General features: G+C 42.7%; 1 protein-coding gene across 4 annotated transcripts in view; it reads left to right on the plus strand.

Annotated features, from left to right (window-relative positions):
* Window positions 1-12,589, plus strand: part of LOC135548887 (glutamate receptor 4) — a 184,262-nt gene extending 171,673 nt beyond the window's left edge. For 3 of the 4 annotated variants that reach the window (XM_064978952.1, XM_064978956.1, XM_064978953.1), the window contains one exon: window positions 9,467-12,589. In XM_064978952.1, the coding sequence (XP_064835024.1) occupies window positions 9,467-9,631 (165 nt within the window). In that variant the 3' untranslated portion in view covers window positions 9,632-12,589. The remainder of the gene's footprint in view (window positions 1-9,466) is intronic. The other variant, XM_064978955.1, reaches the window with a different exon arrangement.
* The last annotated feature ends 4,224 nt before the right edge of the window (window positions 12,590-16,813 follow it).

A 16,813-nucleotide genomic window follows, 5' to 3' on the forward strand; every position in this document is an offset into this window, starting at 1 on the left:
CACAGTTCACCGCATTTGTTGACAACAAAATCTGAAAATACTCTGGATACATTCAGTAACGTGATAAGAATATTCTTGAAAAATTTGGGGGAGGTGCAACATAAGAAAAAAACCTGGCAAGGGTTTGAGTGAGTGGTCTAACTAGAGTTTCCAAGTGGCCACACACCTCTCCAAAGTGTGCAGTTCGCTGGTGTACAGTTCCTAAGTCATTTCAATGCCCTTTTATGACTAAAGGAAGAGTCTTCAACTATAAGGTGCTTTATAGAGCTCTCCCAGCTGAGGAACTAGAGCAAGCAAACTTGTAGTTGTTTTGTTTGGAACACAGCCCTGCATCCTTTACATCACTACTGTGCTTGTTTACGCAATCCAGAAACTGTCCATTATAAATCACAATCTGGGTCAAGTGGGCATCATTTGAAAGCTTGTTCTATTGCCAACATCACTAGCTAAATTATAAAATATGATCGTACAGTGTTAAGCTTTCACTAGGCAATTCAGAGAAGTAGACAGTAATTTTGGAGCGCATAGAATGGAGTAATGAGTCTTCAGATGTGGTCCAAGGCAAATTTTCTTCGCAATACAACAGACACAGGCTCATTATGTTCAAGATAACCCAGGGAATAAAGCCATGCAATCTTGTTACTGTACAATCAACATAGTGATCATAAATATTGACCCTGTATGTTACATGAGATTTATAATATGGAAATGTGAAGTGCACATTTGGACTAATGGGTGTTTGGCTTGTGACATCAAAGCGATATTTATTATTGTTAAAATCTTTAAAAACTTCTCATCTTTCAAAATACAGGGGTGTCACTTTGGTTTCATAAGTGGTGGGGACATAAACTGGCTGGGGGTACCCAAATATTTTTTTGTGGTATGTAAAGCTAATTTCCTGCGTTTTTGCACAACCTAATATGCAGACTCTATTTGGAACAAAAATTAAGTAAAAAATTCCTCCTGACAGAGCTGTTGTAACTGAGTTTGTAGGCCTCCTTGTTTGCACACGCTTTTTCAGTTCTGCCCACAACATTTCTATGAAATTGAGGTCAGGGCTTTGTGATGGCCACTCCAATACATTGACTTTGTTGTCCTTATTAAGCCATTTTGTATCCAAGTATCCTTGGAGTCATTGTCCATTTTGGAAGAACCATTTGAGATCAAGCTTAAACTTCCTGAGTGATGTCTTGAGATGTTGCTTCAATATATCCACGTCATTTCCTGTCTCATGATGCCATCTATTTTGTGAAGTGCACCAGTCCCTCCTGCAGCAAATCATCCACACAAAATGATACTGCCACCCCCGTGCCTCAAGGTTGGGATGGTGTCCTTTAGTTTGCAAGCCTCCTCCTTTTTCCTCCAAACATAACGATGGTCATTATGGCCAAACAGTTGTATTTTTGTTTCATCAGCCCGGAGAACATTTCTCCAAAAATCCCAATCTTTGTCCCCATGTGCAGTTGCAATCCGTAGTCTGGGTTTTTTATGGAGCAGTGGCTTCTTCCTTGCTGAGCAGCCTTTCAGGTTATGTTGATATAGGACTCGTTTTACTGTGGATATAGATAATTTTGTACCTGTTTCCTCCAGCATCTTCACAAGGACCTTTGCTGTTGTTCTGGGATTTATTTGCACTTTTCGCACCAAAGTACGTTCATCTCTAGGAGACAGAACGTGTCTCTTTCCTGAGCGGTATGATGGCTGCGTGGTCCCATGGTGTTTATACTTGCGTATCATTGTATGTAAAGATGAACGCGGTACCTTCAGGCGTTTGGAAATTGCTCTCAAGGATGAACCAGACTTGTGGAGGTCTACAATTTTTTTCTGAGGTATTGGCTGATTTCTTTTGATTTTCCCATGATGTCAAGCAAAGAGGCACTGAGTTTGAAGGAAGGCCTTGAAATACATCCACAAATACACCTCAAATTATGTCAATTGGCCTATCAGAAGCTTCTAAAGCCATGACATCATTGTCTGGAATTTTCCAAGCTGTTTAAAGGCACAGTCAACTTAGTGTATGCAAACTTCTGACCCAAACTTCTGACCCACTGGAATTGTGATACAGTGAGTTATAAGTGAAATAATCTGTCTGTAAACAATTGTTTGAAAAATTACTTGTCATGCACAAAGTAGATATCCAAACTGACTTGCCAAAACTATAGTTTGTTAACAAGAAATTTGTGGAGTGGTTGATAAACAAGTTTTAATGACTCCAACCCAAGTGTATGTAAACTTCCGACTTCAACTGTACATTAACACACAGTAAAAACAAATCATTCATATAATTAATCTCACTGGGACTGTAGAGCTCTTTTTACTATTTTTACAATATAGCTGCGTCGACCCGTCCTGTCTCTAGGGGTCCACCATCCTACAGCGCCTCAACACACCCCACTCAGCTTTAGGATCTTCGTGAAACATTCATTATTGGTTTTGGGTCTGTTAAGCCAAGACCAGAGAGACAACCCACAGGACGGCAGACCATTAGGGGCACGACTGAGCAGCCCAACAGCTAGGGATTGCCTAAATAGGTATCTCACCTGGGCATGTTTTCAATACAGACTCGTAGCGTATTCCATATAAGGTATTGAGGCCTTATGAAAGTTGCCCAGTATACCCTTAATCTTGTAATAAATCAAATCTAGTGATACATAACTTGACATTGTGGAAGGATAACCTACCTTCCAAGTAATGGCATGCATTACTTAGCCGCTATAAATGCTTTGTTACACAATTTCTATAGATAAGTCTCCGGTATCAACATTTCCAAGCAAACAAACACAGGGAGAGGGAGAATATGTAGATATACTGAGATAAAAGAAGACACACTTCAGCCAGCCTTCAGAAGAACATGACATATGCAAATAAATGTCCCCTTTGTGTTTTACACCTCCAGCAGTGGAATTACATCTCTGAGTGCACTATATTCAGCTTCCCTGGCGTATAGTATGTTCTATGGATGGTCTTACACTGCAGTAATTTATGTCTGAGATGATATGAACATGACTGGCATTCAAACACATCTGTATCCAGTCATTATCATCAATAGCTTCTACACTGGCGTATAGTATGTTCTATGGATGGTCTTACACTGCAGTAATTTATGTCTGAGATGATATGAACATGACTGGGCATTCAAACACATCTGTATCCAGTCATTATCATCAATAGCTTCTACAGTGGCTTGCGAAAGTATTCAACCCCCTTGGCATTTTTCCTATTTTGTTGCTTTACAACCTGGAGTTAAAATTCGATTTTTATAGGAGGTTTGTATCGTTTGATTTACACATCATGCCAACCACTTTGAAGATGCAAAATATTTTTTATTGTGGAACAAACAAGAAATAAGTTTTTAAAAAACAAAAAACTTGAGCGTACATAACTATTCACCCCCCCCCCCCCCCCCCCACTTTTTCAGCAATTACCACTTTGTCTCTTGGGGTATGTCTCTATAAGCTTGACACATCTAGCCACTGGGATTTTTGCCCATTCTTTAAGGCAAAACTGCTCCAGCTCCTTCAAGTTGGATGGGTTCCACTGGTGTACAGCAATCTTTAAGGCATACCACAGACTCTCAATTTGATTGAGGTCTGGGCTTTGACTAGGCCATTCCAAGGTATATAAATGTTTCCCCTTAAACCACTCGAGTGTTGCTTCAGCAGTATGCTTAGGGCCGTTGTCCTGCTGGAAGGTGAACCTCCATCCCAGTCTCAAATCTCTGGAAGACTGAAACAGGTTTCCCTCAAAAATGTCCCTGTATTTAGCGCCATCTATCATTCCTTCAAATCTGACCAGTTTCCCAGTCCTTGTCGATGAAAAACATGGGTTGAAAAACATGGGATGGTGTTCTCGGGGAGATGAGAGGTGTTGGGTTTGCACCAGATATATTCCTTGATGGCCAAAAAGTTCAATTTTAGCCGTATCTGACCAGAGTACCTTCTTCCATATATTTGGGGAGTCTCCCACATGCCTTTTGGCAAACACCAAACATGTTTGCTTAATTTCTTCTTTAAGCAAAGGCTTTTTTCTGGCCACTCTTCCGTAAAGCCCTGCTCTGTGGAGTGTACGCCTTAAAGTGGTCCTATTGACAGATACTCCAATCTCCGCTGTGGAGCTTCGCAGCTCCTTCAGGGTTATCTTTGGTCTCTTTGTTGCCTCTGATTAATGCCCTCTTTGCCTGGTCCATGAGTTTTGGTGGGCGGCCCTCTCTTGGCAGGTTTGTTGTGGTGCCATATTCTTTAAATGTTTAATAATAGATTTAATGGTGCTCCGTGGGATGTTCAAAGTTTCTGATATGTTTTTATAACCCAACCCTGATCTGTACTTCTCCACAACTTTGTCCCTGACCTGTTTGGAGAGCTCCTTGGTCTTCATGGTGCTGCTTGCTTGGTGGTGCCCCTTGCTTAGTGGTGTTGCAGATCTGGGGCCTTTCAGAACAGTAGTATATATACTGAGATCATGTGACACTTAGATTGCACACAGGTGGACTTTATTTAACTAATTATGTGACTTCTGAAGGTAATAGGTTGCACCAGATCTTATTTAGGAGCTTCAAAGCAAAGGGGGTGAATACATATGAACACACCACTTTTCCCTTCTTTTTTTTCATTTCACTTCACCAATTTGGACTATTTTGTGTATGTCCATTACATGAAATCCAAATAAAAATCTATCTAAATTACAGGCAACAAAATAGGAAAAACGCCAAGGGGGGTGAATACATTTGCAAGCCACTATACCAGGTCTTCCTCTATCAATCCTTAATACAGTTTGGAAATCTGACCCTGCTGAGACCCCTGTCACCATCTGGTCCTCCTAAAATGAGGCATGACAAAGAATTATCTTGGTGTATATTTATACACTATATTATCCAGGAATTGAATCCATGGTGAAATGACCATTATTCCCCGATCTCAGACTGTAGCTTTAGCTGCTTCCTGTAGCTACTGTAGGTCTACCCAACTTTTTATCATTCACTGACATTGTTAAAAAATTCATCCGAGCTCTGGTCTTCCCTGGCTGTCTGACCCTGATGTGACCCCTGTCACCATCTGATCCTGCTAGACATGATGAGTAAAATGTTGTGTACTGACTGCACTAGAGGGCTGCATTCCTGCAGGATGCCTTGCAGTTGCATTTTTAATTTTCTTTTGCTGCAGGCAGGAGCGGGTGGTTAGACAGATGACTTCGGGATGAAAATATTTGTGTTGTCCCACAGATTATTTGGAAACTGTCATCCTTTTGCTTTGTATGCGTTAGCATACATTAAAAGCACGTATATTTTGCATTATTTATACACTCAAAATTCACTGTTTCAACTACAGCTCTCATAGTCTCCTACCTCTCCTAGTTGGGCGTGAGAGTTCAAGTGCGCCTAGTATGCGTGGTCTCGTTGAAATAGAGTAGGTTGACTACATGGGCAGAGAATCGCGTGGCAGTTAGTTTACTATAGTACTACTAATAATACTATAGTATATTAGTTTAGTATATTTAGTTTATTATAGTGTCTGTATATAAATATTGATAATGGAAAGAAGTGGAGGGTGCTCAACCAACGTGAGTCGAAGTTCAATCAATAAATGTAATCATCATTGAAAAGGCACAATGCACACATATTAGGTTACTATGGTGAGCGAGCATTACACCTTTTCATGTTCAATAAGGAACCCATTTATTTGTCTCTGCCTGCAAATCGTCCTTCGAAAAGGGAAGCTGTATCCTATAGGACTTTGCAAAACGAAGCAAGTGTCACTATCGTCATTCTTGCTGTTTATATTGCTATCTGGCTGCAAGAGGCTAGAGCTGATCTAGATAACTAGAGGCTAGAGCTGATCTAGATAACTAGAGGCTAGAGCTGATCTAGATAACTAGAGGCTGGAGCTGATCTAGATAACTAGAGGCTAGAGCTGATCTGGATAACTAGAGGCTAGAGCTGATCTAGATAACTAGAGGCTAGAGCTGATCTAGATAACTAGAGGCTGGAGCTGATCTAGATAACTAGAGGCTAGAGCTGATCTGGATAACTAGAGGCTAGAGCTGATCTAGATAACTAGAGGCTAGAGCTGATCTGGATAACTAGAGGCTAGAGCTGATCTGGATAACTAGAGGCGAGAGCTGATCTAGATAACTAGAGGCGAGAGCTGATCTAGATAACTAGAGGCGAGAGCTGATCTAGATAACTAGAGGCGAGAGCTGATCTAGATAACTAGAGGCGAGAGCTGATCTAGATAACTAGAGGCGAGAGCTGATCTAGATAACTAGAGGCTAGAGCTGATCTAGATAACTAGAGGCTAGAGCTGATCTAGATAACTAGAGGCTAGAGCTGATCTAGATAACTAGAGGCTAGAGCTGATCTAGATAACTAGAGGCGAGAGCTGATCTAGATAACTAGAGGCTAGAGCTGATCTAGATAACTAGATAGAGCTGATCTAGATTTAAGCTGATCTAGATAACTAGACGCGCTGATCTAGATAACTCCTGATCTAGATAACTAGAGGCTAGAGCTGATCTAGATAACTAGAGGCTAGAGCTGATCTAGATAACTAGAGAGAGACTAGAGCTGATCTAGATAACTAGAGGCTAGAGCTGATCTAGATAACTAGTGGCTAGAGCTGATCTAGATAACTAGTGGCTAGGGCTGATCTAGATAACTAGAGGCGAGAGCTGATCTAGATAACTAGAGGCTCTGATCTAGATAACTGGATGATCTAGATAACTAGAGGCTAGAGCTGATCTAGATAACTAGAGGCTAGAGCTGATCGAGATAACTAGAGGCTAGAGCTGATCGAGATAACTAGAGGCTAGAGCTGATCGAGATAACTAGAGGCTAGAGCTGATCGAGATAACTAGAGGATAGAGCTGATCTAGATAACTAGAGGCTAGAGCTGATCTGGATAACTAGAGGCTCGAGCTGATCTGGATAACTAGAGGCTCGAGCTGATCTGGATAACTAGAGGCTCGAGCTGATCTAGAAAACTAGAGGCTAGAGCTGATCTAGAGGCGAGAGCTGATCTAGATAACTAGAGGCGAGAGCTGATCTGGCTGTGGTTGCTACCTCAGCCGAGACGGGATGAAACATTAGCTAACATTACATGTCAGTTACAATACTACTGAGCACTGCGAATAAACACTAGTTTCATTTTTTTCTGTTAAGTTAAACAGCCGTTACCTTCCCAGCTACATCAGTCAACTAAAGAGTAGCCACTTTCTGCTATGCTCTCTTTTACAACTTGGTGAAAAAGAACAACACATACACACTGAACTATGCTCAACTCTCCCGTGCTGGTCCAGCCATGCTTCCAGAAGCTTTGCCTTCACACAGCCTGTCAGTCCGCTCTGTGGTGTCCGTGTGGTCCTAAAACACAGCCTTGCCGTATTTTGTGTCACATTGCAATGATAAAACTGGGGGAGGGACAAAAATGCAAATGAAGAATGTGGGGGGGACATGACCCCCGCGTCCCCAGTGAAAGTTGCACCCGAGTCCTTACATTTTACATTTCTCTCACTCAGATAACAAACAATGTGCAAACTTGCGGGTTGGATAAGGGCAACCTCTTGTCATGTGCAGTGCCCAAGTTCAGAATGGCTGTCAGTCAAAGCCCATACAGAGCTGTGAAGTGGAGACCCAGAGCTCTGACATCATGTATAGCATGTTACTGTACAGCCACGGTGTTCTAATTTAGGTACATACACTTATCCAAATAGGCAATTTACGACTCATATACGAGTGTAAAGGGCTACAGACACGCCTCAAATATTGCCACCCCTCTCCCTCAGCGCAAGCAAGCTCAACGTTAGACGTGCAGGTAAATTGCCAAACCTGGCATTAGGGCTGGAAAAGGGCAGTTTTTACATGATGAAATTGCAAACTAATGTTCATTTGACACTTGCGTCTCCTTGGCGCCAGACAAAAATAGAGCCCAATGTCTCATGCTGTTGACTGACGAGTGTTAAAAATTTCCAGAAACTTTCTCCAAATTCCCAGATTTTATAAGAATCACAGATGCAGGAATCCCTCCCCGCTTATTCCTCCCTGATTCTGGGAATGCTCCTACCGGGATTTCTGGAAATCTGGGAATATCAGGGTAGTTTCCCAGGCTTTCCAGGTATCCCATTCTGAGGATTTCCTGTTGGAGTATTCCCTCCCTGCTTATTCCTTCCATGAATCCTCCAAACAGAATTTCTGAGAATTCTGGGAAATCTGGGAAGATTTCCCCAAAATGCTTAGGTTTTCTGGTAATGCTAGTTGGAGGATTTCCTCCCTGCTTACTGTATTTCCTCCTGATTCCAGGAATCTTCCAACCTGGATTGTTTGGGAAAAGTTTCTGTAATTTCACAACCCTAACTATGACACCCAGGCAGTTGCTCCTCTATCTAAACCAGAAGGGAGAACCACAGGTTTTAATGAGAAAACAGCCCCATGCACACATAAAGCTAGATAAAGCAATATAACACTGTACATTATTGGGGAGTCAAAGCCTAAAGTAAGTGTAAGATAACTGCCCCTCTAAGAGTTATATTGATTTTAACTCCTATCTCTAAGATATTTCCCTCGGGTCCAGAGATATTAGACTTGCAGATCTACAGTCTCAGTCTCAGTATGTGTCTGACGTGGTTATGTGTCCCCTGTTGGTGCTCTCTCGACTCTCTCTTTATTCCCTTTACTGTTGCTTGGTCAGCTGCCCTGTGGTCCCTCACCCACACATGAATCATCCATTGTCTAATAACCATAGTATTCACTGGAAGTCGTGTATTACATGTACACATAAAGTGGCGTAATAAGAACTTATTATTGAATGGCCCTGATGGTCCTGTCCTGTAATTATGTGGTGTGACGTTGGATGTAGTTTCTGTACGATATTCATCCCCAACGTTACCCATCTTCATGATGATTCCTGATCTTGGAGCTTTTAGCGTTATTTTGTAGTGTGGCAGGGTCCGAAAACCCATACTAGCATCCTAAATAGTAGGCCGTTTGAGTATGTGAAAAAATACAGTTTTGAAAAAAAAATGAGTATGCTTTAAATGCCCGGACGTCATACTAATTTCGGCTTCTCATGTGAATATGTATATATATAATAATAGAATTTCACACCCACAATGCATTCAAACCGGATTAAAAGGAGAGCTTCGAGATTTGATATTTCTCTGAAAGTAAACAAAAAAAGAATTGAAGATTGGAAATAAGACAAGAAAATATTAAGCCACGGCCATGGCATACTGCATACTTTTTACTAAACATTACAAGTAGTATGTGACGATGAGTACATTTTATGCAGTTTAGGTATGTAGTACGCTAGTATGAGTATTCGGACATGTCGATATGAGCTGACATGTTTTATCTCTGACCTCTTCTCTCTCTTTCTTTCCCCCTCCCTCTCTCTCTATCTGTTCCCCCGTCTTCGTCTCATTACCCTTCCTCCCCCCACCCATGTCCCTCACTTTATGCCCCCCCACCACCTCCCAGCTGACCTTCACAGAGGCCATGAGGAACAAGGCACGCCTGTCGATCACAGGCAGCGTGGGGGAAAACGGACGTGTCCTGACGCCTGACTGTCCCAAAGCGGTCCACTCGGGCCCCTCACTCCGCCAGAGCTCCGGCCTGGCCTTGGTCTCCTCCGAGCTCCCGTGAAAACCAAAAACCTTCAAAGTGCCTTAAAAAACTACCTACCCACAACCACCATATACCACAAAGACACAGGACAAGCACCACCCTAACCGGACACCACTATTGTCTGGGAAGAGAAGGACTATCTAACGTTGTGGACATTTTCTAATGTAGCAGAGATGGGGACTCTAGTGAATTGGTGGTCATTTTAGAAGGATTTCTGTGGAAAAGTACGATCTGGATTTTCACTATGGTCACGCTGGGGCTTATTGTAATCATGGTGGCGTTTCTCGGTGCAGAGGTGGAGATTGCGTCATGACATGTTTCACTCAAGACCCTGTACCAACTTACCATACCTCCTCGCACTGGCGAAGGAAGAGGAGAAACGAGAGTCAAGTGAAAATTAAAAGTAAATGACCAGAAAACTGTAAACTTTAAACGTGTAACTGTGTATCTCTGGGTTGCTGACTGTGAATTGGCAAACTGAATCACAATCAAAAAGTGGACAATATTTATTACCAGTTGAGAACAGTGTTTGAAAGACAACTGTCAGTCAACAATTCACTAAATATAAATCCCTGACATCATGAGGCGGAGTGTCCCCCGGTGTCACCATGGAGATAAACTATAATTATTAATGAACTACAGTAACTCTATTGACAATTAGTATATGATAAATAAACTGTGAAGATTTAGTAAATATGTATATTCTGCGAAGACAAAGCAAAAGAAAAAATATTTGCGGTACATAGAGGAGACTGCATAACATGCTTGCTTTTTAAACAGATGTAAATAGCTGATTCGGTAGTGGACGGAGGACTGTTCTCTTTTTGTAAACATCTTTAAAGGAATAATTCATCGCAATAATGGATAAGAAGTTTGAGGAGAGACATTGAGACAGTGTTTTATTTCTTCGATGTTCAGTACACAGAGTACTGTGTTCAGAAGACAGAGTGCTGAACATTCATGCTCAATGTTCCATGAGTATAGTATCAACTCTCCCCATCCAGATACCTGTTCCCTACATATTAATATATTCAGCGATGAATGTTAACTAGCCCCACCCCATCCTCTAGCCACACCTCCTCACTGTGCAGTCGTAGACCAGAAAGTGTCTCATAGACCAAACTTTACATTTAAGCCCTTTACTTGCGTTTCCGCTGTCAAAATCAAACTATATATCGTTCAATCAATTTTTTTGTAACGAACAAATACACAAACTGTCCATCTCCTGGTTTTTCAGCGTTTTTTCAACGTTCACGGCTGTTGAACGTCTCTTATCTGGGTAGATATTTTAGATTATTGTGTGTGGAGAGTATAACGCAAAAATGAAATGTGAAATGAGAAAAAAGAAATTGTTCTCATTGCTATATTATTTTGAGAGTCAAAGCTATTTCCTATACAGTATTTATTAATAAAAAATCATGAAGAAGAAGAAGACACTGTTTGTATTATTGAGCCAGGGTCAAAGCTTTGGCCCTCAACACTGTGGATCCTCAGTAGCAGGCTGGACACTATAGCAGAACATATGACCCCCCCTCCCTCTCATTGAAGTTATTAATGCATTGGCCCTCAACACTGTGGATCCTCAGTAGAAGGCTGGACACTATAGCAGAACATATGACCCCCCCCTCCCTCTCATTGAAGTTATTAATGCTTTGGCCCTCAACACTGTGGATCCTCAGTAGCAGGCTGGACACTATAGCAGAACATATGACCCCCCCTCCCTCTCATTGAAGTTATTAAAGCTTTGGCCCTCAACACTGTGGATCCTCAGTAGAAGGCTGGACACTATAGCAGAACATATGACACCCCCTCCCTCTCATTGAAGTTATTAATGCATTGGCCCTCAACACTGTGGATCCTCAGTAGCAGGCTGGACACTATAGCAGAACATATGACCCCCCTCCCTCTCATTGAAGTTATTAATGCATTGTTTGCAGAGGTCTCAACTCATGGCTGATGGAGGGACAATCTCTGGGCCCATGGGCCACAATAGGACAATCTCTGGGCCCATGGGCCACAATAGGACAATGCCTTTTACTAAGTCATCCTTTTGTCTATTTCATTTTCAACTTTTTCCCCCAAAACCTGCTTCTGCTATTGTTGTTGTCGGACAATGTTTTCAATGTTTTCATTTTCTGCACATATATACATTCATCCAGTCCGTACACACACACACACACACACACACACACACACACACACACACACACACACACACACACATCAGTGGAGGTTGCTAAGGGGAGTACAGCTCATTATAATGGTTGGAATGGCATCAACCATCAAATACGTGGTTTCCATGTGTTTGATGCCATTCCATTGACTCCATTCCATATTTCCCTTTCTTTGGTCATAGGTGTAACAACATGAATGTGTACATGAGGCAGAAATAATGCAGTGCGAAAAATGTGGTTCCTTTTCTAACAGGAGGGAGGAAGAGCAGAGGCTTTTTAAAGTCATGTTTAAATTAAATCTGAGAGGTAGAGCTTGGATTGCATTTTGACTCAGAAAAGGCTGGTGAGCACTGACTTAGGGAACAGGGGGCCATTTCAAACGCAGAGCATGAAACATAAATCTTTGCTAGGCCACATCCTAAATGGCACCCTATTCTATAGTAATGCACTACTTAGGAAATAGCACAGGAGATTGGTGGAACCTTAATTGGGGAGGACGGGCTCGTGGTAATGGCTGGAGCGGGATGAGTGGAATGGTTGGTGCCATTCCATTGACTCCATTCCAGCCATTATTATGAGCCGTCCTCCCCTCAGCAGCCTCCACTGACACATATACACAACATGTATACACAAGCACACACACACACACACACACAGAATGGAGGGACCTAATTGCGTTGAGAGAATAAACCAGCTAAAATATTTCAGGCCATCTGTTTTGGTCCTGCCATATGTCTGTAAAATTTAAATTAAACCATTCAAATCTTTATTTTGATCTTTTTTGGTAAAAAGGAAATTCAAAGGCTTTGTCACTGTGTCTTCATTGTGGACAGGGTGAGAGGGTTCTGTGTTAAATGGATGAATGTACTTGAGTGTGTATGTGAAAAATGTTTTATATAACCCTGAAACACACTCATAGGGTGGGATTCAATCAAAGGTGCGTTGTCGACTGTTGGGAGAGTATATTTAAAAGGCATATCTGCATCATGAATTGTGTTTTTACAATAAGAATACAAAACTATTTTGTGTTTAACTGACAATAAGACTAATGTCTTATGTAAAGGCTACATGTAATTTGTATCTAATTTTTAGAGGGAAGACCACTCGAAAACAATCTTTTGGTTTTTTTTGTGTTTTTTTTTTCATTTTCCACTGTTGACAAGAGTCCCAGAATGTTTTGCATGTCAGCAATCGAGTTTTCAAGATATTGGACATTCAAGACGAAGTGTCACCGGCCACAGTATCATGATGATGCAAAATGCCACAGTGTTTTTAAGTGAGCATTAGGCCCCAAACACACTCAAGCTGTTCAACAGATGTACATCACACATCGGTTATACAACGGGTCACAGAAATATCTGTTATCAGTTTTGTATCACCAAAATATCCGTTGTATTACAACTACTTGTTAACTGATTTATAAATTATCTGTTGTACAACCTGAGTGTGTACGGGGCCTTACATTTGATATCCTCCTAATGTAGGAGTGCCACGTTATTAAAGAATGGCAGTATTCTATTGGAAGCTACAACCCAACTACAAACATAACAGATGGTCCAAGACAAGGAGATGAAACCATCCAATCAGGTTGACGCTGCAGTGACCGAACAGTGGCAATAAAGCCTATGTCTACGCACAATGGCGACCCTGTGTAGTTGTGTAGAGTCATAGATTTGGGGATTTTTAGCCATTTTGTGAAGCTCATTGCGTTCTTGTGTTGTAGATATAACTGAAGCAGACCAACCCTGTTCATGTTCAGCCTTGGCCTTCCCCTCCATATCACGGTAAACCATGGTCGTGCTTGCACCAAAACACTGTGTACTGCTATACTATAGCTACTAGTGATGTAAACAGGGACGCAGGCTGTGGTGGCTGTAAACAGCTGAGGAACCAAGACATACGGAGCCACGGGGACAGGATGTCTGCTGTAAGACAGATGTGACAACACATGTCAGAAAGGGAAGACAGCAGGGTTCTGACCTCCAGAGGTCAGATCAGCCTGATCGAGCTGCCCGACCGTGGTCACATCCTCACTGAGAGTCAACAGGAGTAGGGAAGGGGGGGGGGTAAAGTGCAGGAGGGATGCTGTTAGGCAGACATTGATTTGGCAGGGATGAGTCCTTTGAGTATAAAAAGGCTAGTCATCTGTGAACCCCCGAAAGGGTTTCATCCGCCCATCCACCTCCCCTGCATCGACAGGTTTCTTCCTTGGGGCCAAGAAGGAGGGGTTCTTCATCCATGTACTGATTACAGAGGTCTCAATGCTATCCACTGGCTGGAGAGCCATGGACCCGTCATCCACCCCGTCCATCAGAACCTGCGCCAATCAAGGTGTGCCCTTTACTTTACTAGATTCAACATCACCCTATCATACCGCCCAGGTTCAAAGAACATCAAAGCCGATGCCCTGCCCGTCTCCATGATTTGGGAGAGGTTCCAGTCCTGAGTGCACCCTTCATACCGCCCTCCCGATTCCTTGCCCCGTGCTTTGGGATGTAGATGTGGATATCTGCCAGGCTCTGGAGTGCGAACTGCGCCTGCTACCTGTCCTCCGTTCCCAAGGAGGTAAGGGATCGGCAATTGACCTGGGCTCACACATCCCTTGCCCCTGGACACCCAGGTCTCCGTTAAGTACTGCCCACCTTGGAGCAGGATATCCCACGCTACGTGAACTCCAGCTCCATATGTGCTCAAGCTCTACTCCTGCTCCCTCCCTCCGACGGTCTACTAACCACCGTTCCTGTCAACCTTCATTATGCACACCTGCGCCTTATAATTAGGCACACCTGGACTTCATCACTTCCCTGATTACTCCCCCTTTATCTAGGTTGTTGTCACCCATCATATTGTTTCTGTGTTCTGTTCAGACGATACTCTTGTTCCTGTATCTCCTCTGTTTGTTCTTATTAAACTCATTGGCTGCACCTGCTTCCTGATTCTCTGCTTTTACAACACCTTTGGCAGCCATTACAGCTGTACATTTATGAGGTAAGTCTCATAACAGCTTTGCACCTGTATTGTGCAATATTACTGTTTAAAAAATTATCCAAGCTCTGCCAGTGTGTTCGGGATCATGGCTAGACAGCAATTTTGAAGTTTTGCATAGATTTCAAGCAGATTGAAGTCTAAACTGTAACTTGGCCACTCAGGAACATTCATTGTTTGGCTTTGAGTTGTCGGTTATTGTCCTGTGAATTCCTCTCGTAGTGTCTGGCGTAAAGCAGACTGAAGCAGGTGTTCCTCTAGGCTTTTGCCTGTGCTTAGCTCCATCCTCTTTCTTTTCATCCTGAAAAACTCCCTAGTCTTTGCTGATTTCAAGCATACCCATACCATGATGCAGCCACCACCATCCTTGATAATAAGGAGGCCGTTACTCAGGGATGTGTGGTGTTTGCCCTAAACATAAGGCTGTGCATTTTCTTCACTCTGTTATGTAGGTCATTATTGTGGAGTTACTAAAATGCTGTTGATCCTCCCTTGTTTTCTTCCATCACAGCCAAATCACCAATGGAGAAATGGTAACATCCTAAGCATTTTCCTTCTTGTCCTGCAGCTCGAATCAGAACGACGACTGCATCTTTTGTGTGTCTGGGTGGTTTAATACATCATCCACAGCATAGTTATTATCTTCACCATGCTTAAAGATATATTCAATACTTGACTGAGGGACCTTACATATGTTGTTTGGGGGAAAGGGACCTAGTCAGTTGCACAATTGAATGCACCAACCTTCTGCATTTAACCCAACCACTGAATCAGAGAGCCTTAATAGACATCAGTGCCCAGGAAGCAGTTGTTGCTGGGGGTTAATTGCCTTGCTCAACAGCAGCTTAGAGATTCAAACCAGTAAGCTATCAGTTACTGGCCCAATGCTCTTAACTACTACACTACCCTTCTCCCCTTTGGAAGGGGTAGTTATTTCCAGAGGAAGGGGTAGTTATTTCCAGAGGAAGGGGTAGTTATTTCCAGAGGAAGGGGTAGTTACTTCCAGAGGAAGGGGTAGTTATTTCCAGAGGAAGGGGTAGGTTATTTCCAGAGGAAGGGGTAGTTACTTCCAGAGGAAGGGGTAGGTTATTTCCAGAGGAAGGGGTAGTTATTTCCAGAGGAAGGGGTAGTTATTTCCAGAGGAAGGGGTAGTTATTTCCAGAGGAAGGGGTAGTTATTTCCAGAGGAAGGGGTGGTTATTTCCAGAGGAAGGGGTAGTTATTTCCAGAGGAAGGGGTGGTTATTTCCAGAGGAAGGGGGGTGGTTATTTCCAGAGGAAGGGGTGGTTATTTCCAGAGGAAGAGGGGTAGTTATTTCCAGAGGAAGGGGTAGTTATTTCCAGAGGAAGGGTAGTCCAGAGTTAGTTTTCCAGAGGAAGGGGTAGTTATTTCCAGAGGAAGGGGTAGTTATTTCCAGAGGAAGGGGTAGTTATTTCCAGAGGAAGGGGTAGTTATTTCCAGAGGAAGGGGTAGTTATTTCCAGAGGAAGGGGTAGTTATTTCCAGAGGAAGGGGTAGTTATTTCCAGAGGAAGGGGTAGTTATTTCCAGAGGAAGGGGTAGTTATTTCCAGAGGAAGGGGTAGTTATTTCCAGAGGAAGGGGTAGTTATTTCCAGAGGAAGGGGTAGTTATTTCCAGAGGAAGGGGTAGTTATTTCCAGAGGAAGGGGTAGTTATTTCAGAGGAAGGGGTAGTTATTTCCAGAGGAAGGGGTAGTTATTTCAGAGGAAGGGGTAGTTACTTCCAGAGGAAGGGGTAGTTATTTCCAGAGGAAGGGGTGGTTATTTCCAGAGGAAGGGGTAGTTATTTCCAGAGGAAGGGGTAGTTATTTCCAGAGGAAGGGGTAGTTATTTCCAGAGGAAGGGGTAGTTATTTCCAGAGGAAGGGGTAGTTATTTCCAGAGGAAGGGGTAGTTATTTCCAGAGGAAGGGTAGTTATTTCCAGAGGAAGGGGTAGTTATTTCCAGAGGAAGGGGTAGTTATTTCCAGAGGAAGGGGTAGTTATTTCCAGAGGAAGGGGTAGTTATTCCAGAGGAAGGGGTAGT

Source organism: Oncorhynchus masou, chromosome 11 (genome assembly GCF_036934945.1).
Source record: "Oncorhynchus masou masou isolate Uvic2021 chromosome 11, UVic_Omas_1.1, whole genome shotgun sequence".
NCBI classification, from domain to species: domain Eukaryota; kingdom Metazoa; phylum Chordata; class Actinopteri; order Salmoniformes; family Salmonidae; genus Oncorhynchus; species Oncorhynchus masou.